The 23,744-nt window shown below is 62.1% G+C and overlaps 2 protein-coding genes across 2 annotated transcripts; both read right to left on the bottom strand.

Annotated features, from left to right (window-relative positions):
• Window positions 1-1,071: 1,071 nt before the first annotated feature.
• Window positions 1,072-7,326, bottom strand: BESB_069570 (uncharacterized protein; the record flags this gene model as incomplete). Its single annotated transcript, XM_029365350.1, has 1 exon — window positions 1,072-7,326. The coding sequence occupies one exon, from the start codon at window positions 7,324-7,326 to the stop codon at window positions 1,072-1,074; it is 6,255 nt and encodes a 2,084-aa protein (XP_029218933.1).
• Window positions 7,327-12,195: 4,869 nt separating this feature from the next.
• BESB_069560 (putative helicase) lies at window positions 12,196-22,974 on the bottom strand (the record flags this gene model as incomplete). Its single annotated transcript, XM_029365349.1, has 14 exons — window positions 12,196-13,268; window positions 13,660-13,911; window positions 14,339-14,518; window positions 14,936-15,097; window positions 15,764-16,709; window positions 16,950-17,102; window positions 17,806-17,907; window positions 18,464-18,607; window positions 19,145-19,384; window positions 19,792-20,016; window positions 20,405-20,655; window positions 21,182-21,324; window positions 22,037-22,161; window positions 22,861-22,974. The coding sequence occupies 14 exons, from the start codon at window positions 22,972-22,974 to the stop codon at window positions 12,196-12,198; spliced, it is 4,110 nt and encodes a 1,369-aa protein (XP_029218932.1).
• Window positions 22,975-23,744: the final 770 nt, after the last annotated feature.

Below are 23,744 nucleotides of genomic sequence, written 5' to 3'. Positions count from 1 at the left end.
AGGCCCGTGGGGCTCCCCCCCCGTTCCTTCGGGCCTCTCGGAGTCGCGCGGCGGTCACTCCGGCGATAATCCGCTTGGTTGCTCTTAGCCCAACTCCACCAGGGGCTTGCACCTCCTCGTTGGCTCACGACTTCTCTATTTTGAACAAGATTCAGATAGGGACGCTAGTTCACTGTCAGATACAATACGTGACCTGCGTTCAGATCGAGTCGAGATACCACCGCCCGTATGTATATATATTATATATAGGGAATCCGGCGGTAGAGGCACAGCGAGACTGTGGGTACGGCTATGCGGTTGCGAGTGTCTACGCGTCCACGCCCCACGTGTGTGCCGGCGCATGCGCGCCCGCGAGCGGCCGGCTCGTCTCCGAGCCCCTACCTCGCATTTCTGCTCCTAACCTCTCTCGCGTTAGCTACGTAGCTATATGCATATATATATATATATATATATATATATATATATATATATATATATATATATATATATATATATATATATATGCTATTCGCATGTACAAACGTGTTTGGATACATACAAAATTGTGATTCGGAAGTACTCTCTTAGTCTAGAGTGCACTCGACGTGCTCGGCCAAGTGCGAGTGACCCCGTGGATTTGCCTGGCTTTCACCTTTGCTTGTGCAAAGGAGCGGCGCCCACGTTTCTTGTAGAATTGAATACAAATGCGCGAGGATACAGTTCCGTGTGTGGAGGCCAGTCAAGCGACGCAAGCGGAGCAAATGTCTCAAAACAAAAGGAAAGAGCAACGCTCTTCTGGACACGCACGCTTTTCTGTGCGTTCAACAACAGACGCACGAAGCGCGCGAGACCCGCGATACGCCACGTGCGCGCTCCGGGCGGAGGCGATGCACCCCCCCCCCCACCCGCCAGCGCGCAAAGTCGATTCCCTCTCCTCTCTTGAGTCTCCATCGGGTTACCTCTCTTTAAACCTGGCGTATCTACGCACACGTGTCTCGGCCTCCGTGTCTTTTCTGTCCGCGAGCGGGTCTTGACTTCCCCTCCCCCTCCCCGTGCTGCGTTTCAGAGCTGTCGCGCGGCCGGCGACCGTCCTCAGTTCCCGCTACCTGCGGCGCCGCTCTCGGCGGCCTTCGCACATGCCGAGGCAGCCGGCAGAGCGGCAAGCGAAGGCACCGCGCTCTCTTCGCGCTGCTGCTCATCGCCGCTCAGGCCCCGACCCGTAGGCAGCGCCCCTATCCCGCCCGCAGCGTGCGCCGGCATCTCGGCCTCTCCCTGCGCGACGGAGCCGATGCTTCCGTCACGGCCGTCCTCAAAGAAGCCTGAAGGGCGCGCGCCGTCCGCCGTCGCCTTGACGCCGCCGGGCGCCCCCGCGGTCGGCGAGCACGCGGCGGAGGCGAGCGGAGACGACGAAGAAAATGCGAGGGCCTCACCCTTGTCGCCGCTCAGCGTGGCGGCCGGCGACGCCTCCACTGCGGCGCGGTCCTTGTCGTCGAGGGACACTTCGGTGCCTCCCTCGCTGCCCTGTCTCTCTGTCTCCTTGTCTCCGCCGGGTCCGTCGGCGGCGCGCAAGAAGGGGACCGGCGAGGAGGCCGCAAAGGCCGCGGGCACAAGTGCCGCAGCAGACGCGGCGAGGGGCGCCGTCACCTGCAGCGCGGCCGGATGGAGCCCAGAGGCCGACGCGAAGGCGACCGGGAAGGACGAGAAGGGCCCGAAGGCCCCCGCGCCCGCGGCGCCCGAGCCCGCAGCCGCCAGCACCATGCGAGCCCCCGCCGCGCGCTGCGCCTCCGTCAGCTGGAGACCCGCCGCGGCCGGCGACCCCGGCGAAGGCTGAAGAAGGAGTGAAGAGGAGAGAGACGGATGGAGAAGCAGGCGGCCATGTGAATCGAACAACACAGGAACCGGTGCGACCGAGGCGTTCCCTCCGCCGCGCCCGCTCGCGCCGGGCTGGCGTGCCGCCGCCTCAGCTGAACTGCCTCCAGTCTCTGCGTGGGCCGCCTCACTCGGCTCGCCGTTGCTCGCCTTCGCACCGCTCGCGCCCGCCGCGTCGCCGCTTGCCGGCTGGGACGCGTTCCCCTCTTTGCCGCTCGTGGCGGCCGCCTGCTCGCCGTCGTCGACCGCCTTACCGGCCTCATCCCCGCCCGCCGGGCCCTGGACTCCATCTCGCCGGTGCAGGCCCCCCTGCGTCTGCAGGCGATGCTGTTCAATCTCGCGCTCCAGCGCCTCTTGTTGCCGCTGAAGCTCTAGCAGCTTCCGCTGCAACGCAATCTCCTCCTCCTGACTGCCTGCCTGAAGATGAAGCAGACACAAACCCTCTGGAGCTGCCGCAGCCCCGTCGTGTCGCGCGTCTCCTTCCTCCCCCGTCGCTCCTCCCCCGAGTTCGGCGTCGACCCCAGCGGGTCCCGAGGGCCGCGCGCCCGCGAGGTCCGAGAGGCCAGAGAGCGCCGGCGGACCCAGGAATGCGAGCGGAATTTGAGTCGACGAAGAGAAGGAAGCCGGGAATCGCCCCAGGGTGCCCTCGGGGGCGCCAGCCCCTTTCGCGTCACCCACCGCGCGCGAACTGGCGGCGTCGGGTCGATCCATGAACCCTACGGACGGCTGCGCGGAGGAGGGCACTGTGGAGCAGAAGGAAGCGGGGAAAGGCACGACTGAAGCCGCCACCGGCAGCAGAGACGGCGTGGCCGGCGGTCCAGTCCCTGCTGGCGCCGCCCCCCCTTCGCCAGCTCCAGCAGCGGACGTCAACGCCGAGGGAGACGGAGAAAACGAGGCCAGGGACGCTGGGGGGAGAGGAGGCAAACCCGAAGGCGACGCCGGACCTCCCGCCCCCATGGAGGCACTCAGCTCGTTCAGCTGGGTATGGAGGAAATGCATCTGCTTGTCTTGCTCTCGGTCGTCCAGCTTGCCGCCCTCGCCGGTCCCCGGGGCACCGACGCCGGGAGCAGGAAACGCAGAAAGTGACAGAGCCGCGGGAGGCGCGCTGCTACTGCCCGCGTCGCCCGTGGGGTCTCCTCCGTCGCCTCTCGTCCCGTCCCGGCCCCCTCGGAGCGCCCCAGTCGCCGCGCCCGCGGCCTGCGCGACACCGCCGTCGTCCTGCCTCGCCGCAGGCCCGCCGCTTTCGCAGGCCAAAAGCGACGAGAGGTACAATGGCGAGCTGTCCAGCTGTGTCCCCTGCGCCTCCGCTTCTCTTGCGCTGTCGCTCCGCTGCGCACGCGCGCCTTCAGAAGCCGCACACGCAGGCGGCAATGGCCCCAGGCACCCCACGTCTGACCCCGGCAGGGCGGCGCCGGATGACGGCGTGTCTCTTTCGGTGTCTCCTTGGCGCGTGCGGTCTTCGTCGCCGTCGCCCTGCAGCTCAGAAAGCGGCACGGTGTCCGCAAGCAGGGAGTCTTTCTTCTTGTTAGCCACTGCGGCGCCGGGTGCGCCGGCGCCGTCTTCGCCGTGCTCTGCGTGGCCTTCGAGGTCTTCGCCGCCGGGGGCAGCGCCGAGGGGCAGTTTGTCTTCGGCTCCGGGCTCGCCGGCTGGGGCCTGGCCTGTCGCCAGCACATGGTGGTGCCTCTTGTTGCCGTGCGCGCCGCCGCCCGCGCCAGTGGCGTGCGTGTTCTGGACGCGATCTAGGCCCCAGCGGCGTTTGAAGCGGAAGCACCACGTGGAGCTTGCCTTGAAGTCGGAGACGGCCAAGTTCCCGGCGATTTCGCTGGCGAGTCGCCGCATCTCAGTGTCCTTCAGAATCCGGCCCTCCTGCTGCTGCACCGCGCAGACGTGCAGGCAGAGCTGCTGCTCCAGCGTCACGTACTTGCCGTGTTTGCGGCCCCTGCGCGAGAGCTTCTCCCCGGGCAGCTGCTCGAGCACGTGCTTCTGCATGCGCCACCGGCGCACCAGGCTCTCCGTGACGCCCATCTGCTTCGCAGCCTTCGTGTTGCTGCACATCCCCTCCGCAGCCGCGACGACCGCGAGCTTGAAGGACGCCGAGTAGCTGCGGCGAATGCCGCCCGCCTTGATCATGCCCAACCCGCGCCAGGCCAGCGCCTCGCCGGTCAGCGGCCCTCGCGACGACGAAGCTTCCGCAGGGTCGGCCTTTACGGCAGCCGAAGCCAGCGGCGCTCCCTCCTCCTCGCCGGCACACCCCCCAGCTGCGGCCGCGTCGCCACTGCCGCCCTGCGCGGCGACCGCCGACGCGACCGCAGGCAGCGGCGAGAGCGACGACGCCGCGTGGACGGCGCTTGCCCCCGTCTCCGCCGCCTCGACTGCGGTCGGCGGCTCCGCGCCCAAGCCAACGCGCCCCACGGCGTTCGACGCAGACGCCATCGCGGGGCCTTCTTGACCCGCCACGCCAGGCTCGGAGGCGACCGCTCCGGGGAGCTCATCCCCGGACGGGGACCGCAGCAGGAGGACGTCCGGGACCTGCACCGCGCCAGCGGGGGCCCCTGGACCGCCGTCGGCGTCCGCCAGCTGGCATGCAGCGACGCCGTCTGCGCTCTCCAGCGCGCCCGCTGGCGCCGGGCGGCCCCTCGCGCCGCTGCCCCCTGCGACAGCGCCCGAAAAGGCGACGCCTGCGTGCGCAGCGGCGTCGAGGCCCGCCAGGTTTCCCGCGGTCGCCAGGGAGAGGCCAGCGGCGACCCCGTCGCCGCCACTCCCTCCAGGCGCTGCGCCGAAAGGCCCACGCGAAAGCCCTCCCTCGGGGCTCGCCCCCTCGACCCCGCCGCCTGTCTCCTGCAGGCGGTCTGCGTCCTTCACAGGCGCACCGCCGCTCGGGACGCCCCCGTCGGACCCGCCGACTGCAGGCAGTTGCGAGGTGCTCGAGACCCCCGGGACACAGGCGGGAGGACGGGCGCCGCCGCCCTGCGTGTCTGCCAGCCCCGGCGAGGAAGCCACGGGACCAGGAAATGGCGAGCCGGGCTTCGCTTCAGAGGGACTTCCGGCAGGGTCCACCGCTGCGCTGGCCCCGTTGTCTGCAGCGGCGGACAGCACGGGCGGAGCGTCCGCCCCCTTTTTCTTGCGGCCCGCGGCCACGCGTTTCTTGCCCTTCACCTGCGCCGGAAGGGACAGAGGCGACGGCACACTCGCCGACCTCGAATCGGCGCCTGTCTCGCCCACGTCCGGCGACGCGGCCGCCGCAGCGTCCGCCGCCCCGCTCGCGGACGGCGTATCCCCGTCCGCGGCCTGCGCAGAATTCGCTGAGGCCTCGCCCTGTGAGACCTCCGCAGCGGCGGCGGCGCTCGCCGCTGCCGAGGGCGTCGCGCGATTCGCAGTCCGAGGAAATTTGTTTTTGCTGCCGCGGGGTCGACCCCTGGGCCTCTTGACGACGGCCCCAGGGGCTCCTCCGGCGCCAACGCCCGGCACCGGCGCGCCAGCCGGTCCCTCCACAGCAGCCGCGGCGCCGGCGGCGACGACGTCCGCCATGGGCGCGCCCGGGCCGGCCGCCGCGCCGAGGAAGCCCAGGCTGTCTCGAGTCACGACCGCCGGAGAGACACCTTGCACGCCGGGGACGCCCCCGCCGCCGCCTGCAACGACGGCCGCGAGAGCCGCCAGCCGCTCCACCGTCACTGCCGTCAGCGCGGACGACGCGAAGGGGGAGAAGGACGGAAAGGAGGACGAGAGAATGGGCGAAGTCACCACTGTGAGACCCGGCTGGGATGGATGCGGGGCCAGCACCCCAGCCTGAACGCCGCGGGCGTCGCCGCCCGCAGGCCCCTGGCGACCCGTGAAGAAAACTGCCGCGGGAGACGCTTCCGCTCGCTCTCCGCCTGCCTGAATCTGAGCAGGAGACAGGTGAGCACTCAACGAATCGAACGGCGACCCCAGCGCCGCCGCTGCGCGCGCGCTGTCGGCTCGAGCGAGTTCGCCCTCGAAGCTGGGCGATGCCCCGCTAACGGGTGCAGAGAGAATCACGCCGGCGGCGCTCGTCGGCGAGGTGGCTGCGTCGCTGGCTAAGATGCAGGCCTGCGCCGGGCTCCCCCCGCCTGTCGCGGAGACTGCCTCTCCCCCGTCGCCTCGGGGCGAGCCCGCGGTCCCGGAGGCGACGTCCGAGGCCAAAGGCGAGGAGGAGGACGAGGCGAACGCGGCCGACGTGGCACCGGTGCCGCTTTGCAACAAAAGACCCGAGGCGCACGGAAGCGAAGAGGAAGACGAGACGCCGACGCCAGCCAGGGTAGGAGGCGGCGACGCTGCACAGCCAGGAAGGACGCTCAGATGAGTTGAAGGCAGAGCGTCGCCAGGCCTGCGCGCGTCCATCGCAGTCTCAGTCACTCCCTCGGTCGGGGTGCCAGTTCGCGCGTCCGCTTCGCCCTCTCTGGCTTCGGGCCCCGCACTGGGCTCCACCTTGACGGCCGCAATGGCAGCTGCCAGCGCCGAGGCGCCGCCCTCGTGGGCGGGGACGGCCTGGAAGGCAGGCGAGGGGAAGGAGGAAAAAGACGAAGACGAGAAGGCCGGCGAGGGCTGCGTGTTGGTGCGCCGCCCGAGGACGCCGGCCGTCGCCACGCCAGAGACCGCCGCGCCGACCGCGAACGGGCCCGAAAAGGAGCCTCCCGCGTCCACGACCCACGCGGCCGTCGGCGGCTGCCCAGGCCCCGCAAGGAAGGCGTGGTGGGGATGCGACGCCGAGAACGGCGCGGAAGAGAGCGCAATCAGACTTGGACCCGCGGCTCCTGGGCCTGCGATGAGCGTCGTGCCCGAGGCCTGCGGCGCCACGAGCGCCGGCGCGACCCCGGTCGTGCCGGAGACGACGCCCTTCGGGCCCCCAGGCGAGGCCGCAGCGACGCCGGGAGGCGCAGTGGGGGGCGAGGAGAGCAGAAGAAGAGACGAGCCTCCCAGCTGAGACAGGAGGTGCGACGACGGGGCTGCGGCGTTCGCCGCTGCGCCTCCCCCGGCGTGCGCCGCCTGCGAGAGAGCTGGATGGAGTTGCGAAAGCGCCAGGTGAGACGAAGCGAGAGGCAGTGACACCGAGGGGAGAGAAGACGCGGCGGACGAGACCGCCAAGAGCGTGTTCGCGTCCGACCCCGAGGAGGGCGCGAAGGAGAAGACAGCAGGCCCCGGGTGAGATGCCGCGAGGTGAGTCGCGTGCGACGCAGGGAAGCCCGCCGCCGCGTTCGGTGTCGCGCCTGTCGACGCCCCCGCTGCTGCACTTCCCACCGTCATCAGCATGGGCGTCGCCACGCTCGCAGAGACCGGAGATGAAGCGAGAGAAGAAGACGAGAACGCACGCGCCACAGCCGGCGTGAGGGCCCCTGGAGGCGAGGAAGAAGAGTCCCCTTCTCGCGAGTCCTGCGAGTCGGTGCCCGGGAGCAAATGACCCACTCCGTGACCCGGCCGCGAGGGACCGGCTGCTGTCGGCGTGGCTGCGGCCTGAGCCATGGCCTCGGCGCAGGGAAATTCAACGCGCAATCGCTGTTTGCAGAGAGACGACGGCCGCCCAATAGGCTCGCGACCCTCGAGTTGTCCCCCAGGAAAGGCCCAGAGAAAAGCAAAGAGAATAAATAAAACCACGCAGACTGTCTCCTGCGTGGAGAAACTCCTTCACGAAGGCCCGCTGCCACTGCTCAAGCTGCACGCAGGGGCGGACGAGACGCAAAGCAGACGGAGACGTGACAGGCTGGCGGCGTGAGGGCGACGGAGACGAGGCCGGCAGACCACGGCCAACGAGAGACGACGACAAACGAAAAAAATTTGACAGATCTAGTAAACGTGACAGGTACGGCCGGTAGGCGTGTACACAACCTGGGACGGTGCGCTGGGCTGCGGATGCGACGCCTCAGAGAAGGTTCGCCGCCATAGAGGGGCCCGTTGTTTGCGGTCGCCACCTTCACCAAAGAGGCTGCGACCCTGAAGAAGGCGAGCGGGAAGCAAACAGCCGAGTGTGACGCGCCGAGGGCCCAGACGAAGAATAGCGGCGGGGCAGCTAGAGTCGAATCGTAGCAGGGGTGGGAGCGATGCAGCACTGCAGACCAAGCGCCGCCGGCGAAGGACTGGAAACGACCACAGGGAAGGATGCGAGAGAAAGCGCGACAAAGAAACGCCTCCTCCTCCTTCTCGGCGTTGAAGCCACGAAAGCAGATTCAGCCAGTTATGGCTGACGGGTGCTTCAGCGGTGTCTGTCTCCCGCGCCCAAGACTGGACGCGCGCACTGGCGCATCCCGCACCGACCGGCGAGGGAATGGAACACGCTGGATACATGCGTTTCCGTCCCTTCCTGTGGCAACGAATCTCCCTGAGGAAACCCGAGATTCCCACCCCCCAGAGGTCTCTCGTCTGCGCCCGCACGCAAGACTCTCGTTCTCCACGAACTGCCGGCGACCGGGGAAGTGCATGGCGGGGAGAGGACGCACGGAGACGCGTGGTGTGGAGGACCGGAGAGGAGGAGGCGATGAGACGACGGACCTTCCACGTGAACAGGCCGCAAACTTCAGAGAAAACGAGGGGGAAGGACACGAAGACGCGCGGTGAAGCCCTGGAAGAACGAAAGCGAGACCGGGTCAGTTAAACACGCAAGGGTCGTCCGCGCCTGAGTCGACGGCGAAGCGTCAGAATTGCAAACTCTGAGGGGAGGAGGCGAAACGTGTTTGGGCACCAGACCAAGCACAGGACAGCCATGGCCATAGAAAGCCTGGAGTTGAGCCGGGGAACGGCGTTGATGAGAGGTGACGCACAGACAGCCAGACAGGGGGCTTGCTGCGGAGAGGCCCGTACCTCTGTCAAGCGGGACACGGTCCAGTGCGAGCCTCTTTCTCCAAAGGCGAATCACGGGAGGACGACCGACACGGCAACGAATCGCTAAACTGAGGGAGCCGCGGAACTCGAAACGGCTTTTCGCGCCGATCTCCCGGATGCCGAGCTCCTCTACCTCTCTCCCACTTGCCTACAAACTATTAGAACTTTCGAAGCACACACACGACCAAACCAGGAATCTAAGCGGATCGAATCGCTCAGATTCCGTAGAACTCGAATCGATGCGGCTTAGAAGGTCCCGAGCAAGAACGAGGATCGAAAAAACCAAAATTTTCCGCCTCGACGAGCGAGCGCAGCGTTAATTTCCGTACAAAGCGCCCGAAGTTCTCGCGCGTCGAGAGAGCATCGGGAAAACTGAAAAAAAGGCAGGGAAGGCATCTCTCATCGATCTCAGAACACTAGTCGCTGTAAGGCCTTGTGCGTGCAACGAAATCTCCTCTTCGCTCGAAAATACAGCGACAAATCAGTCTTTTACAAAGAGCTCCATCGCTCCCGTTGAAGACGTCTCTCTGTATACGTCTACGTCGTCACACCTCTCGTATAGAACGAGCGCCTGCAACGGCACCAGAGAACGGGCGTTTCGGGGTGAGGGGAGAGCGCCGCGCGCCTCCCTCTCCTCTGCGCGAAGCAGCCCTCTCTCCCTCTCCTTCTCCCTCTCCTTCTCCCTCGTCGCGCGGCGCGTCGCGGCAGGAGCGCGGCCTCCACTACACGACGCGCGCGCCATTCAGCTGGTCGGCGCGCGCGTCGTCTCTTTGCGACACGCCGTTGCGGCGCTCAATCCGCTTCTCGAAACCCCTCTCGCATTCTGTGAGCGAGCCTCCGCAACGAGACTGTCTCCCTCAGTGTCTTGCGTGCTCAGCCGAGCTCTTCCTCGTCGTCATACTGCGCACCCTGAACCGTCGTTGGCCAGCTAGCGGGCGCGGCGTGGAAGGACCGCGCATTCACCGCACCGTGTCGAGGACCATATCTGGGGTCCTCTCCACACAAATGCAGAGAGGTTTGGGTCCGCACCACCATTCTTCGCGACCCTAGTCAGCTGATTGACAGCTAAGCCGGGACGTAGTGCAAAATGGCGCGTCCAGAAGAACAGTGGTGCCTGCAGACACGCTAGAGTTGCTGGAACGCGGATCACAAGTAGACCCATCCACGCGACGAGCGCCAGCGTGGAGCTCTTACGCTGCTTTTCGACAAGTGGCGCCGCTGGTAGACACGCTCAGCGACCGCCATGTGCGAATTCCCTATGCTCTGTATTCGTTCACATGCGGATGGCGGAAGCAACTTCAGAGCCTGCCGACTTGGTTCTGGATCTCCCGGCATCGCCGAAAACTACAGCGCGAGACACACAAAGCCTGGTAGTTTGAATTCGTCACTACCACTACCGTCTGCGCCCAGCGCTCGGTTTAACGGGCTCGGAGAGTCGTCTGCCCGGCCAAGAAGGCACGATGACTCGTGGTGAGGTCCCGGTGGCGGACCTCACGAGTTCTAGGGCACACCGGCCTGCAAAAGGTGGCTGCATCGTCGGCGCCTTCGCATGCCGGGTGCAACGCGGTCATCGCGACTGGCACGCACAGCCCCTGCCTCACTACAGCATCTATGTGTAGACCACTACGGGGAGACGTGGAGAGGCACTCCCCTCTTTTGACTTGATGTGCATGCATCACTCGGCGACGGGCGCTGGGCTGACTGTCGGCGTCACACTCCCTCCAGGGTGCGCCTCCGATCTATTCCCGTGCGCTCACTGCCACTCGGTTCGCACAAAAGGGAATCGGTAATGCACTTCTGTGTATCGATGCCGGTTCTGTGACAGGCAACTTGCTTCTTGACACCAAAAGTGCACTCACATGACGGGATATATGTCTCGATAAGTCACCGACGGGACGGATGAAAACAGAAAGCTTCTGCGCTTCTCTTTTCACGCACCCAGCGTCCACATATTCCACATTGACGCGTTTCTGAGAATGCAGCCGGAACAGGCGGGGCGGTGTCCACTCCCTCTATCCTTGCACAGGGTTTAACAAACTGGGCTCATGCCAGCCGACCGGATAAAGCTACCGCTACTAGTCCTTTCACAAGAGACCAGTGGTTGGGCACACACGCTGCGCATTGCAGGCACGCAGTCAATTGACCCTGATACTTTCGTGCCTCTTGTTAGTCTTCTCAGTGGTCTCCTCAGCATCGTTGAGTTCCCACTCGATTTTCCTACACACGTTGCTGAGAAGACCCACTGGTTCCCACTCGATTTTGAACACTGCCGCCGGAGCGCGGCAAACGTGTCGTTTTGCTTCCGTATCAGCACCCTGAGACGGTCCTTAGTTACATTAATGTCGTCCAGAATACGCCATATCTCTTGCTGAAGTTCCCAGAGCTGCTGTTCGCTCCTTTCTGTAGACTCTTCATCCCGCAGCCGTTCAAATGCCTTGTACCGCACGAGAGGGACGCCGTCATGCGCTGAACAGCAAGCAAATTCACATGGGGCGGAAGGCAAGGGCGGGGGGGGGGGCAGCGCTGCGAGACTCTCGATTCCAACTCGCTGTAGCACTGCGAGGTTACAGTTGCTTTGAGCTCGTGGCATTCCGAATGCTCGCGATTGAAGCTACGTAGGAATGCATGCTCTCCGATTTTACACACATCTTCACTTTGCTCTGTACACCCCGCTCCCGTGGACCGCAATACACGCGTGCTGTTCTCTGGCCGAATACCGTTGCCTGCCGCAGCAAACGAGGTGCCCTTCCGCAGGTAACTCGTCAGCGGCGGCGCCAGCGCTGCCTCCGGGGGCCGTCCTGCGGACCTCTCGCGGCAGTCAGTCCTCGGGAACAGGCAAAGAACAGAGGAACACACTAATGACAAACGCATAGAACAGAAAAGAAAAACCTGACTCAGACACACCCACGGAATACAGCTCGATGACCCGACAAAGCTGTTTACAATAGACGAGCGCCGAGTGTATCTCCTTCTGGACTGGGCGAGCATCCCAAAAGGCGAAGGCGCCGCGGCAGGGCTCTGCCAACGCCACAATCGCACGTCTCACGTGAGTGTCGCTTGCGGTATCCTGCAGGTTAGGGCTGCCTTGTGTTCCGTGGGCACGAATGCGGGATGTTTGCGAACGTGTGCGAATCTTTGATTGTAATACATGCTGCACCAAAGAACGCGCATGGGGCGTACCGGAAATGGATATGCGCATTCTTGCAGACAGATACCAACGCAGCTACATTCTGTATATGTAAGTTGAGGTTCGCATGGCCTGAAGCAGCCTAGTATGGATGACAACTGGGCCTTGTTCGGCGGCTTGACAAATGTTTGAGTTCACCCACCCACCACGCAGCACATTCGCCTTCTGCTTGACATAAAGAAACAAAATCCCTTTGCAGTGATTGAAGCGAGGTTGCAAATCCAACCACGCTTTACTCCCCAATAGGCGACATCTCATCCTGCGTTGCTCAACCCCCAGGTTGCAGCTCGCACACACGAACACAGGCCGCGCCTCACCCAGCCGGGTCCTTAGTGTGTGTCAGAGTGGCTTCTTTCGCTTTCCATTTGCTGTATGCGCTTGAAAAACGAGGTGAGCCGCATTTTTAACGCGTCTTCCGTGCCCGGTTGAACATCGTGTTCCCTTGCGTTGTTATGGAAGTCGGCGCCTCCGGGGAGCTCGTGCCGCGAGATGGGTGACCTAACTGCGGGTTGGCTTTGGGCCCTCTGAGAGGCGCGGAGCGCGTCTTGGATCCACGGAGAGAAAAACTGCGCGATGCGCGCGTCCGTGTAACGATGGTCGGCGAGCAAAACCGCTGCGTAGTCTTGACTGTGTCGGATGGCTCGCCCGATCGTCTGGTTGACTGTTTGCATGCACTGGAGCAAGCCGTAGCCGGGAGTAGACGTATTATCTTGCGACTGCTGGCTACTCTGCACAGGCATACACGTTCCTGCTTCTGTTCCTCCCAACGCCCTGCCTTCGCATGGTCCGCAGACAGTTCCACGGGGATTCAGCCTCTCGCTGCGTCCTCCCGCATCGGCGGTCTCGTTGAGCCGACGGTTTACTTTTCTCTCTCCAGCCGCTGGGATATCCGCCGCAGGGGGCGCCGTGCCAGCGTCTGTTTTTCTGCCTTCGGGTTCCCCCTGCGTCTCTGCGCAGCTGTGTGGTGTGGCCTCGGCGGAGCGATCTGTGCCTCGATTTTCTTTTTTGAGCAACGAGGCAAAATGCGCCGAGCGAAGCTGAAACTCCGGGTCCACTATGCTCGGGAACGGCAGGCCGACGAGGACTAAGAGTCTGGCTAAATTATCGTGGAAGTTGACGCCTTCGCTGAGTGCGCCGTTCATCACGCAGAACAATGCTGCTTTCGGCTTCTCTGGCTCTGCCCCCCCTCTGCCGTCTAGCGAGAGCTGCGAACTGTCCGGAGAAGCCGGATTGCTCGGCGGAGAAAAAAGCGCCCGTTGCTCGTCATTATTACCGCGTAGTCTGCCTGGCTCATTAAATGACATGGTGCCGTGTTTCTCCTCTCGTTTTACGTCTGAAGGGGGCGCCATGAGCACTGCCTTGTAAGCGTCGAAGAGAACCGTGCCTTTGCCGTAAATGACGCCTAAGGGGACAGACAATCGCACACGCAGCACGGAACGTGTCAGGCACGAGTCCAGCCTGCAAGACGACCGGAAACGCCGGCGCTGTTCAGCGGCTGCCAGACCCCGCCCCACAGAGTTGACCGCGAGTTTGCAAGAAAAACGAACAGCTCTGATGAAGCAAATGAAAAAAGCCGCCGAGCTCCTTCCCCTCCTCAGCCTGCCCACTTCCCCGCCCCCCCCTCGAAAACATGTGCCTACGGTGGCCTCTCGCGCACACCCCACTGCCTTCTCGCAAGCGCCGGAATTCTGCTGAGGACTGCGGCTGCAACTACACCGATTAAAAGGCGGGACATTGCAGCCCCAAGCAGCCGCGGGATGCGTCTGTCTCGTTGCATTTTGCCTGCGCGTTACCTCCTGTCCGCACGTTGCACGGCTCTACCTCGTGCCATTCCCTTCTTGCCGATCCAACCATGGCGGAGACTCCGTGCGGCTTCCAGCGAATCTCCCGTTCGCGCTTCCGCGACGCCTCTTCCGCGCCTCCAAAAGGCAGCGGGACCGCGGGCGGCGACGGCATCGCAGCTTGCGTTTGCGAAGAGACCTCCTGCTGCTCCACGAAGATGTGAGGGCACCCCCGCTGGAAGGCTGAGCGCAGCGCAGACGCGGCTGGCAGACAGACAGCGAGGCAACCAGAAACCACAGTAAAGCGCGTGGGGTCGCTCCCACAAGCGGCCCGAGTGCGGAACACGCCCGGACGCCTGAGGGTCAGGGTGGGCGTCCCCGCCCACCCCCCCTCCCCCGCGGATACAGGCGCACACTCCCCCACCAGGAGAGGCACGGTCACGCATCTTTGAATCGAATTCCACACGAGTGTGGGCGTGGGGAAAGAGTCAGAGGTGTCCCCACTCGGCAATCTCACTTTAAAGTTTAACTAGATATTAAGCCGGAGAGAGCAGACTGGTAGCTCGTCGGGTTTGTGACCCGAAGGTAAGCGGTGGCGCTATCCGTCGCGTCGCGCACCCGAGCGACCCCTGCAGACTTCCGAGCACCTAAAGGAGCGCCGACAACGTGCGGCGAAACGCCTCGCTTTTACCTTGGCTATTGAAGAAGACGGAGAAGGCGCGCAGCTGAGAGAAGGACGCGAAGAAGACCGCGAGGCCTTCTCCAGGCGGTAGCGCCGCCGCGCACGTCACGAGGAGATGGAGGAGCGCCTCCTGCTGCTCGCCCAGGCGCCACCTCGCCGACACCCGCGAGTCGAACACGCAGTTCTGATCTGAGGGAATTCAGGGGAAAAAAGTTGAACTTTCTTTATCGGGAAGTTCTTTAGGCTAAAATCTAGCGACTGCCGATGGAGGCAGCCGATTCACGCGGACACTCGGCGACTCTGCATCGCCGCGACTGCGTCAAGTACCCAGCGAGGCGGAAAGCACGCGCGAAGCACACGCCGCGAGAGAGGTGAGCCACGCCGAAGGAGAGAAATTCGATTGAAGTCTCGACGCATCCTCGCTCAGACACACACGAAAAGCAAGTCCCTGAAGCGCGAGAGCGGCGCACCACGCACACAGAAAGACCGGCAACTCTTCGCGGGGGAAGACGGCGCAGGCGAGGCGAGCGGGACTCGCCGGCCGCGACAGCCAGATGGAACCCTGAAAAAGCCAGGAGCGCGGCAGCGGAAAAGGAGACGCCTTACAGCTGGGAATCGGCAGAAGAAGCAGGTTTTTATCCGCGACGACGTGGGAGCCCGAAAACGCAGAAAAAATGGAAGATGCAGGCAGGGCCGCGTGCAGAGGAGCGAAACGCAGCCGCGGCCCCATTGTCCCGCCCATCAAGAGGCACCGCCTGCTCGCGGAGACTGAGAAAAAAAAGGCAACACAATATCGTATAAGTGAGGGCGAGAAAAAGAGAAAGATGCAATAGTGAGGCACGCAAGCCACACAAACACGACGCTCGGCAGGCAGACAAACAAAAGAAGCCGCGTACGCGCGCGAGCGAATGATACAGGAGGGAACCGAAAAAAAAAATTCGCGAGAGGCCTCTGTGCAAACGAAACGAAACAAACTTACGGAAATGGCGAAACTTGCGACCTGCAGATAACAAGCGCAAGGATACCAGACACTTGAACCTCGCTAGAGGGTCTCAGACACGCGCGTACTACATATATATATATATATATGTATGTAGATACATATATATATATATTATGTATATAGATACATATATATATGCAAATAAATATATATATACTACACAGACATATGCTATGCTGCGACGGGACAGCTGCTATACCTGCAATTCTGACCTCTTCATTCGCGACTGCACGACTGTCCCCACTCGCACCGGGGCCCTCTGGGACGAGCGAATGCGCAACACATCTGTGAAGCTGTGCGGAGACACCTAGATATATGTATTTATACCTATCTATATATATGCGTGTAGGACGAACACCGCGGTATCTCGCATTCGCAGCATCCAACGCGTCTACCCCGTCTCGAATTTACGCGCCTCAACTGCAGCCTACCGACGTCAAGGCAGACGACCTGCACCGAGGAGAAGCGAAAAACTTCCGGCTCAGCCGCGTGGGCGAGGCCCGTGGGCGCGCCCCGGACCCCCCCAGTCTGCAGCCCCCGCTTGCATGCCTCGTGTCTCGAGGCCTCGGCGGCAAAGGGCCTCAGCGAGGACGGAGAGGGCGGATATCGCAGGAGGACTTTGTCGTCTGCGCCCGCGCCCAGAAGAGTGCCAATGAACGTTTGGAGTGCGTACAGACACGTGGAGCGATAGGGTCTTTGTCTCTCGTCGTAACTGTCGCCCCCTGCCTGGGCGCTGCAGTCTCGCTGCGAGGAGCTGTCGCTGCGTGCGGCCCTCCGCTCTGCACCGGCAGGCGCCCGCAGCGCTCCACTTCGGCCGAGCGCGCGCACACGCATTTTTCGGTTTTTTCGCATCAGAAACCCGCGGAGTCTGCGACACAACTGCGCCTTGGGGTGCGAAAGAAAGAGCGCGAGCTCGTGGAGCGCAAAGTCCCCCAACTGGAAGTGCCGCAGGAACTGACTCGGCGAAAAAACAGCGTGTCGCTCGTCAGCCGCGGCCGTCGACGCGAGGCAGGTCCCACCATCGCTCGCCATCTCGCTCACGGCTTCCCGGCCTCCGCTCGCGCCTCCCTGCGACGCCGCTCCCTTCGCCGAGGACGACCCCGACGCGAGGGGCGTCGCCGAAAGCGAGGCGGGCGCAGAAGGCTCAGGAGGCAGAAGCAGAGAGGAGGAGGAAGCGCTCGAGGAAGCAGAAGGCGACGCAAGAGAGAGTTCGGCTGTCTTCTCGGCGCGAGGCTCGCAGCGGCCGTATGCGGAGAGGCCTTCGAAAAGCTTCTCAGAGAAACGCTGCAGCTGAAGGAGTGCGTGAATAGACCGCGGATGCATGCGGTCTTGGAAGGCCGCCAGGTACGTGCGCAAGCCCGAGACGACGTCGCTCAGCTGCAAGCAGCAACACACAGACACAAAAAAAGAAAATGGACGGACAAACCTAACACAGCGAACCCAGGAAAGCCGCGAGAATCTACACGGTGTACATGCAGATGTTTTGCATGTGTAAATACGTGCATGTATATGCGCGTGTGAACGTGTATGCAGGTTGTGCTCGCTGAGATCAGAGGCGTTGCCCATGGCAGCGCGGTTTCCTTCTTTGCAGCCTGTGTGAAGACTTAGCCAGCCTACCGTTCTGGCGTCTAGGCGGGAAGAGGCGGCGTCCGCAAGCGACTGAGGGAGGTGGTGCGCCTCGTCAATCACCACAAGTGCCCCCTCCAGCGAGACCTCAAGCGCCTCTCGCTGCTGGTCAGAGAGCAGGGCGCTAGTCGGCAGAAGAATCACCTGAAGACAGAAGAAGCAGAAACGGAGAATGGAGACACGAGAGACGAGAAGCCAAAGACGCAGCAAGCCGCCGCTCTCGCCGACTGCTCTCCGCAGGCTGAGACGCAGCTGCCACCGCAGCCAAGACCTCGAAAGCGAGACGCCACTCCTCGAAAAATAATCAAGCAGAAACAAAGGTGCGCGGACTCCCAGAGACAACCGCGCCGCGCGAAAAGACGCGCCTGAGCGCGGTCGACTGCGGGCGAACTGAGTCGAGAAGAGTCATTGATATACATATTTCCGCGGGCACAAAGGTGATGAAAACGCGTTCGTGCGACAAATGTCCCTACGGAAGCGCCGCGCCTCTTCCCACGGAAAGCGACAGAAGACAAACTCCTGGCTGAGCCGGGAGTGCATGGAGCTTCACATACCTCGTTCACAGTCTAACGTATTTAGTTCTATTATCTGGAAAAATTATGATATTTCCTACGATATTTCAACACTGTGTCTCCTTCAACACCCGTGAGCCTGTGCTTTCTGCAGGATCCTAGAGCTCCTCCGGAGGTCACTGAAGCGAAAAGATGCACGGACATTCCCAGAGGCACTGCACGGCGGTCACTCCAGGCAGATAAATAGCCTGCACAAGGAAGCGTACTGCGTATTCCCCTTCCCTCCTCCCCACCAAACCCTAAACCCTAACCCTAAAGGGTGAAGTCAGACTCACGTCAGCTTCTTTCGCCGCGTCTTTGGCCGCAAAGTAGGGGCAAGCGAGCAGCGCAGGCGACGCTCCGGCGGCGGCCAGATTTTCAACGTCCATACACTCCGTCTGCAGCGAGAGACAAAACGAAACTCGACACACTCTCAAGGAAGTTCAGGACGCGGACAGCAAACCCACGAGTGCCTGAACCTGCAAGCGTGCCTACATCAACTGCTACACGGATATAACTAGGCCCGCATGAATGCGCAGACATCCACGCCTAAATGCCCCTCCAGAAATAAGCGTAGACAGCACCTCTGCAGCGTCCGCGCCACATGCGTTCGTATATCCAGGCACCTGCGTAGGTGCAGCTATATACACGCTTATATAGACACAGACACATCTACGAATGCAGGCGTATCTACATATGGCGTGTAGTGATCGTGAACGCGCAGCGAAGAAGCAAACACGCGAATCGCGCGGCCCGCGCCTAACCATGACCGGAGGAGAAACGAGAGGTGAAGGACCGAGCCCGCGAGACAGATCTCTGCTCTTAAACGACACGCCAGGGTCGCATGCAGACCGCCAGAATCCCTTCATCGCCTGGGGGGCGCGGGGGGCGACGACGGCCGCAGGCGGCTCATCGAAAAACCCCGTAGAGAACCGCGAACGGGCAGAGACTGACCAGAGCGAGGTCAACGAGACCCGCGCGGTTCGAATAGAACGCGCATTTCGATTTTTCGAGGAGAAGTGCACAGGCGTCTGCAACGTCACTCGCGCCGTCGAAACTGGCGCCGTCGGCCTCCCGCCCCTTCCGACCGCGCGCCTCCTGCAGAAACGCACGAAGAAGACAGAGACAGGAGCACGCGCAGACACTGGAAAGTATGAAGCCGCCTTTTGAGCCTCTGCAAAGAGCCCAACCTGTCCACTACGCCTCCACAGGTATATGCACACGCCGGCGCATTTGTCACTCCGTGTCCGGTTCTCTGCTCATCTATCCTATCCCCTTCTCTGCACTTCGGTCTGCGGCCTCTCTCTCGGCAAATGATTTCTTCCATGGCTGTTTGCCTGCAGCAAACCGACTCGCCCCGCCTGCGCTTTCTCCACTCTGCGCCGCACTTTCCCAAGTCCCCTACACGCATTCTCTATCAGGCAGTTCAGTTCGCTATCAAAGCTGCCCGTAGGCCCCTGATGTGGAATTCCCCCTGCCTCCCTTTCTGGCTGCCTAACCCGTAAAGATATCGCGCGCGTGCATCTATCCACTTTGCCGTCTTTCCCTCCATCCATCTATCCAAGTCTCTCTCTGCCGCTCTCTATCGAGAGTCCTCTCTGGACGAGTCTACGGCTCAAGGAAGTTGTTTTCCACACGCTGCCTCACTGCGTTAATGCAGAGGCGATCGCGGCCACCGAGGACGGCGACTTTGAGTCGCGCGAGAAATGGCTGGCGCCCGCGCCGCGAGGCCTGCGCGCCTTCAGGAGCGGCTGCAGACCCGTGCGCCGCAGAGGAGGGAGAAGGAGCAGCGCGCGCCTGTGCCTCCCGCTGAATGCGACGGAGTTCTTCGATGTACTGCCGCAGCTGCGAGTGAGTCCTGCTTGCCACAACCAGCTGCCAGACGCGCAGAGAGAGCGCAACTGAGCCACAGTGAGTGACACGCCTCGAGGTTGAGGAGAAGCGGCCCCACGCAGACAGCCGACAGCAGCGCAGAGACACGCGGTAGGCGAAAATGCGGGAGCGGAGAGGGGACAAGGACGCTCAGTCGAAGGAGATGGGGAAAGAGCGAAAAGCTCGCGAGACAAACACACTAGAGAACGCCCCGAAGGACGCACATACACTCGCAGGCGACGACAAACAGACAGGGACAACCTCGGAAAGAACGACGGCAATTCGAAAAAGGAGAGGCACACCCCAGACGCGGAATCCGAGTCCCCAGGGCGAGAGCGACACACGCGCAAAGACGGCTTAGAGCAAGCGGCAGCGAGAACGAGATTACGTGTGGAAAAGACTCTACGTACCTGCGTTTTCCTCGTAGCCCGCGTAGCCGCGCCCTGCGGACTTCCCTCGCGCAGCGGCGATGCATTCTCCTCTCCGCCTGACGCGCCTTGACTCAAGTCTGCAGGCATTTCGAGCAGCAGCGCTTCCTCGTCGCTCTCGCTCGCCTCTGCGCCGCGAAGTTCTCGGCTCGCTTCGGCGCCAGCGCGCACGGAGAGCCCTGTGTGAGGCGTGTGCAAGGCCATGCCCTGAACCGCGCCGCCAAAGACAGAGAGAAGCAGGAAGAAATACAGGAGAAAGAAAAGCAGGCGTGAGCACTCGACACACGTTTCGCAGAAAACACGTTTCCATGCAGAGCGGCGAGCTGCGTCCCCCCCTCCCGAAGCGCCGGAAAGGAAAAACGAGAGCTTGCGAGGGAGCAGAGAGAGACAGCAGAGAGAAAAGAATCTGAGGCGGGCAGCTGACGGGAAGACCCGACACACACGGGGGCTGCTTTCGCGTCCCGGTTTCGAGCCTCTTTGTCTTCTCGAGTTTCTACCGCGGCCTCTCTTTCCCTGCCTCTCGCTCTCTTCTCTCCTCTCTTTCCTATCCCCTCTCCGCCCGCTGAACTTTCGCTCGCCCTCCGCTTCTCCTCACCTTCTTTCCTTGCTCCGCGTCGGCTTTTTTCCTTTTCTTCCACAGAGCCGCGGCCACTCGCGCCACGCTCTTTTCCTTCCCGTCTGCCGCGCCGCCTCTACGGCTCTTCTCTTGCGCCTCCGCGATATCTCGCTTCAGCGCCGCGGCGCGCAGCAGGCGAGCGCGGTGAGTCTCTTCTTCCTCGAGGAGGACACACGCAGCTGCCTCGCGCTTCTGCTTCTCGTACGCCGCCCGAATCCACGGAGGCACAGCTGAACCATGCATACATCCATGAATATCTGCGTGCACATGCATATGAATGTCTACGTACACCCACGAAGACGTTCGCGGACGCCGGACTCGCCTCACAACCCGCCCAAACAAATACATGTCTGAAGCAAGAGAGAGAGAGGAAGCACATATGGATATATGTGCGCGGATAGCATCCGATCTATCTCTCTCGCTGCGACAGACTCGCCTACACGCGTGTGGCTTCAGCCGTTTAATTCCACCTCAGCCCGCGTAGGCGTGGAGAATCCTCTAGCGGTATGCATGCAGATACATATATACGCAGTTGGGCGACCCCGTGTGGGCGAAGCTGCTTTCTTTCTCGACGGAAACTTCCGTTGACTGCGCGAATAGGCAGCGACGCCTGAAATACGCATATATTGCATAACAATAAATATGTAATTTTTTTATGTGCGGATGAAGGTGCGTGTCTTGGCAGGACCTCCTGCGGAGAATGGACGCGCTACTCTGCAGATGTTCAGCCTCTACAGAAGACAAGTTTCTGCTCACTGCGTTTCTTTGGCTGGGCGCTTGCCAGCGAGTTCGCAGCGCCTCCTTCTCCGTTCTGCATCGCTTCTCCGCGTCGCGCGGCCTCGGCCGTCCTTTCTGCTTGCATGCGCTCCACGAGTAGCTCCTCTTCGTGCTGCTCCAACCTGCGAACGCGAGGAGGCCAACACGGTAAGTGACTTACTCCATCCAGCCGCAGCCGAGAACGGAGAGCCCCCGTCCACCTAGCGGCGGTCACACTCGGACAGAAAACAAGATTCGGCTGCAGGGGAGATTTTTTCTGCATCTAGAAATGTGTGCATATGTGGGCGAGGCATGCGACGTAGAGAGTCCCGCAATCAGGTCTCACAGGAGCACTTAGAGGCTTGACCAGCGCGTGCGTCGCCGCAGCACCGCCATGCATATATCTTTGTACTTAAACTAGGTGTTTATAAACCTAATTATATAAATATATGCATGCATGCGTGCGCATGTGCACATGAACAAGAGGCTCAAGGAACTGCTGCAAGAAGCATTTTTTGACGGCCCAGGAATGCGGCGCCATCCTCTTCAGCCTCAGGAAGGCAATGGCGAGAAGGGAGATACTCGTGCGCCCCTCGGGTAACCCGTGTGCAGCCATGCACCTGCGCTTCCTCTCTCGCTCTTCCTCTGCTTATAGAGATATATACATATGTAACATATGTACGTATGCGTGTATGTATGTGTATATGCATGTATGTATATACATATATATGTATGTATATGCGCGTGTAGAAGCAGGCGGCGGTGCGACGGCCACTGATGTGTTGACAGGCGTCTGTAGAGGGAGTTTGTGAGCAGAGCGGATTCAGTTTTCTTTCTTCGCGCTCTGCGACTGACCAGGTGAGGGCGCTGGCGAGCAGCGCGACTGTCTTTCCGGTGCCGGTCGGCATTTCAAGTGTGGTGAATTTCTTGTCGGGCGCGTCGAGGAAGGCCGCCACGTGCGCCATGAACGCGCGTTGGACCTGCGAGAAGGAGGAGACAAAAGCCGCGCACAATTTACTTCTCGGGGCTGTGACTAGCAGGACTGCCGTCGCTGCTGGTACTACGATCTTCAACTGGTCACCGCAATCATGAAACGCAAAGTGCCGGGAAGAAAACGCGCAGAAAGGTGCGCAAGGGTTAAGGCTCTCGCCAGGGAGGTGAAGAGATAGGCAAGCCCCTCCTCACCGACGCGCAGAAGGCCCCTCTGGCACTTGCATCGATGAGCTGAGGCCTGCAAGGAGACTGGCGATCCGCGCGCGGCTCGCGATCTCCCCGGCAGCTGCGCGACCGCCGCCAGCAGGCCCCCGGGGAGGGCGCCGCGGCGAAGCGTCGACAGGAAGCAACGAGCGCGTTGTCACCCGGCCAGCTGAATGCGCAGCGGGCGCCTGTGAGGCGAGCGGCCTTGCCACAGCGGAGGGCCTCTCGCTGCTAAACAGAGTGTGGCTTCTCGCCTGATGGTCGCCCCCCCCCCTCTCGCCCTGCGCGCGGGCTCGCTCTTGGCTCTGCGGCGTCTGCGCGCCGCCTCTTCTCTCCATTTCCTGCGCTGTCTCTCTCTCCCTCTGGGCGTGTCTGGCGAGGGCGGGGAGGCAGAAAACACGGAACTCGCGGCCTGCTGAGCTGTTGGCCTGGAAGCAACACGCTAGGGAGGTCGCGGCTCTCAAAGCGGAGAGCGGACTCACCGGGTAAGGCTCGAAGGAGCGAAAGAAGATCGACCCGGCGGCGGCTTGCGCCGCCGTCCTGCGACACACAGGCGACGCGGAGCTTGGCGCAGAGCTCCTCATGGTGTCTGGCATACGCGGCGCAAGCAGGAGAACTCGAGAAGTGTAGGGTTCAACTCCAGGCCCTACGGGAGATTGAGAGGGAGGCCCGCGAAGAAGCGACGCCTCGGAGAGGAGAGGAGACATGCAACGGCAGAAGTAGCCCCCGACCCAGGGCGACACCAGGCGATTGAGGACGACGTCGAACAGGGCGACCAGTGAAGCCTTTTTTATCAGATATTTACAATGCTAACAGGCTCCGTGTCGCCTGGGAGAGAAAACAGGAGAAGCGAGGAGACTCAGAAGCGAGCCGAAGATGCAGAGACCCCCAGTCGAGATAGCGACACCGGATTGCACTGTGGCAGCGAAAAAGCGGGAAAACGCCAAAACACGAATCCCGCAGGCCGACCCTGGCAGTCAAAGCGAAACCAAGAGATCTGAAATCTACAGAGAAAAACCAACAGTGACAGAAAAACTCCGAGGAGGGGCCTGCGGCCTCGCCGTGGCCTGCACATCTCCGCTCCAGAGGAGACAGGGAGACGCCCGGTCGCCGCAGAGGCCAGTCCCCGACCCCCGCGGAGATTTCCTGCGGAGCTCTCGCGGATCGCTTCGCGTTTTCAGAGCTTTCTGAGAGAGAGAAAAGGGAAACGGTGTCCTTTTTAGCTGAGCGTCCGTCTCGCGCGCGCTGCGGACGAGTCAAAAAGTCGCTGAGGGCGCTTGAGGTCTCCGCGCGGCAAGACATGCGAAAACGCACTGAGCGGCGCCCACGAAGAAACTCCCTTCCCCCCTCCGAAAGGCGAGCGACG

Source organism: Besnoitia besnoiti, chromosome VI, assembly GCF_002563875.1.
Source record: "Besnoitia besnoiti strain Bb-Ger1 chromosome VI, whole genome shotgun sequence".
NCBI classification, from domain to species: domain Eukaryota; phylum Apicomplexa; class Conoidasida; order Eucoccidiorida; family Sarcocystidae; genus Besnoitia; species Besnoitia besnoiti.
The sequence above is the reverse complement of the archived record's forward strand: the minus strand, read 5'-3'. Positions and strand labels throughout refer to the sequence as shown.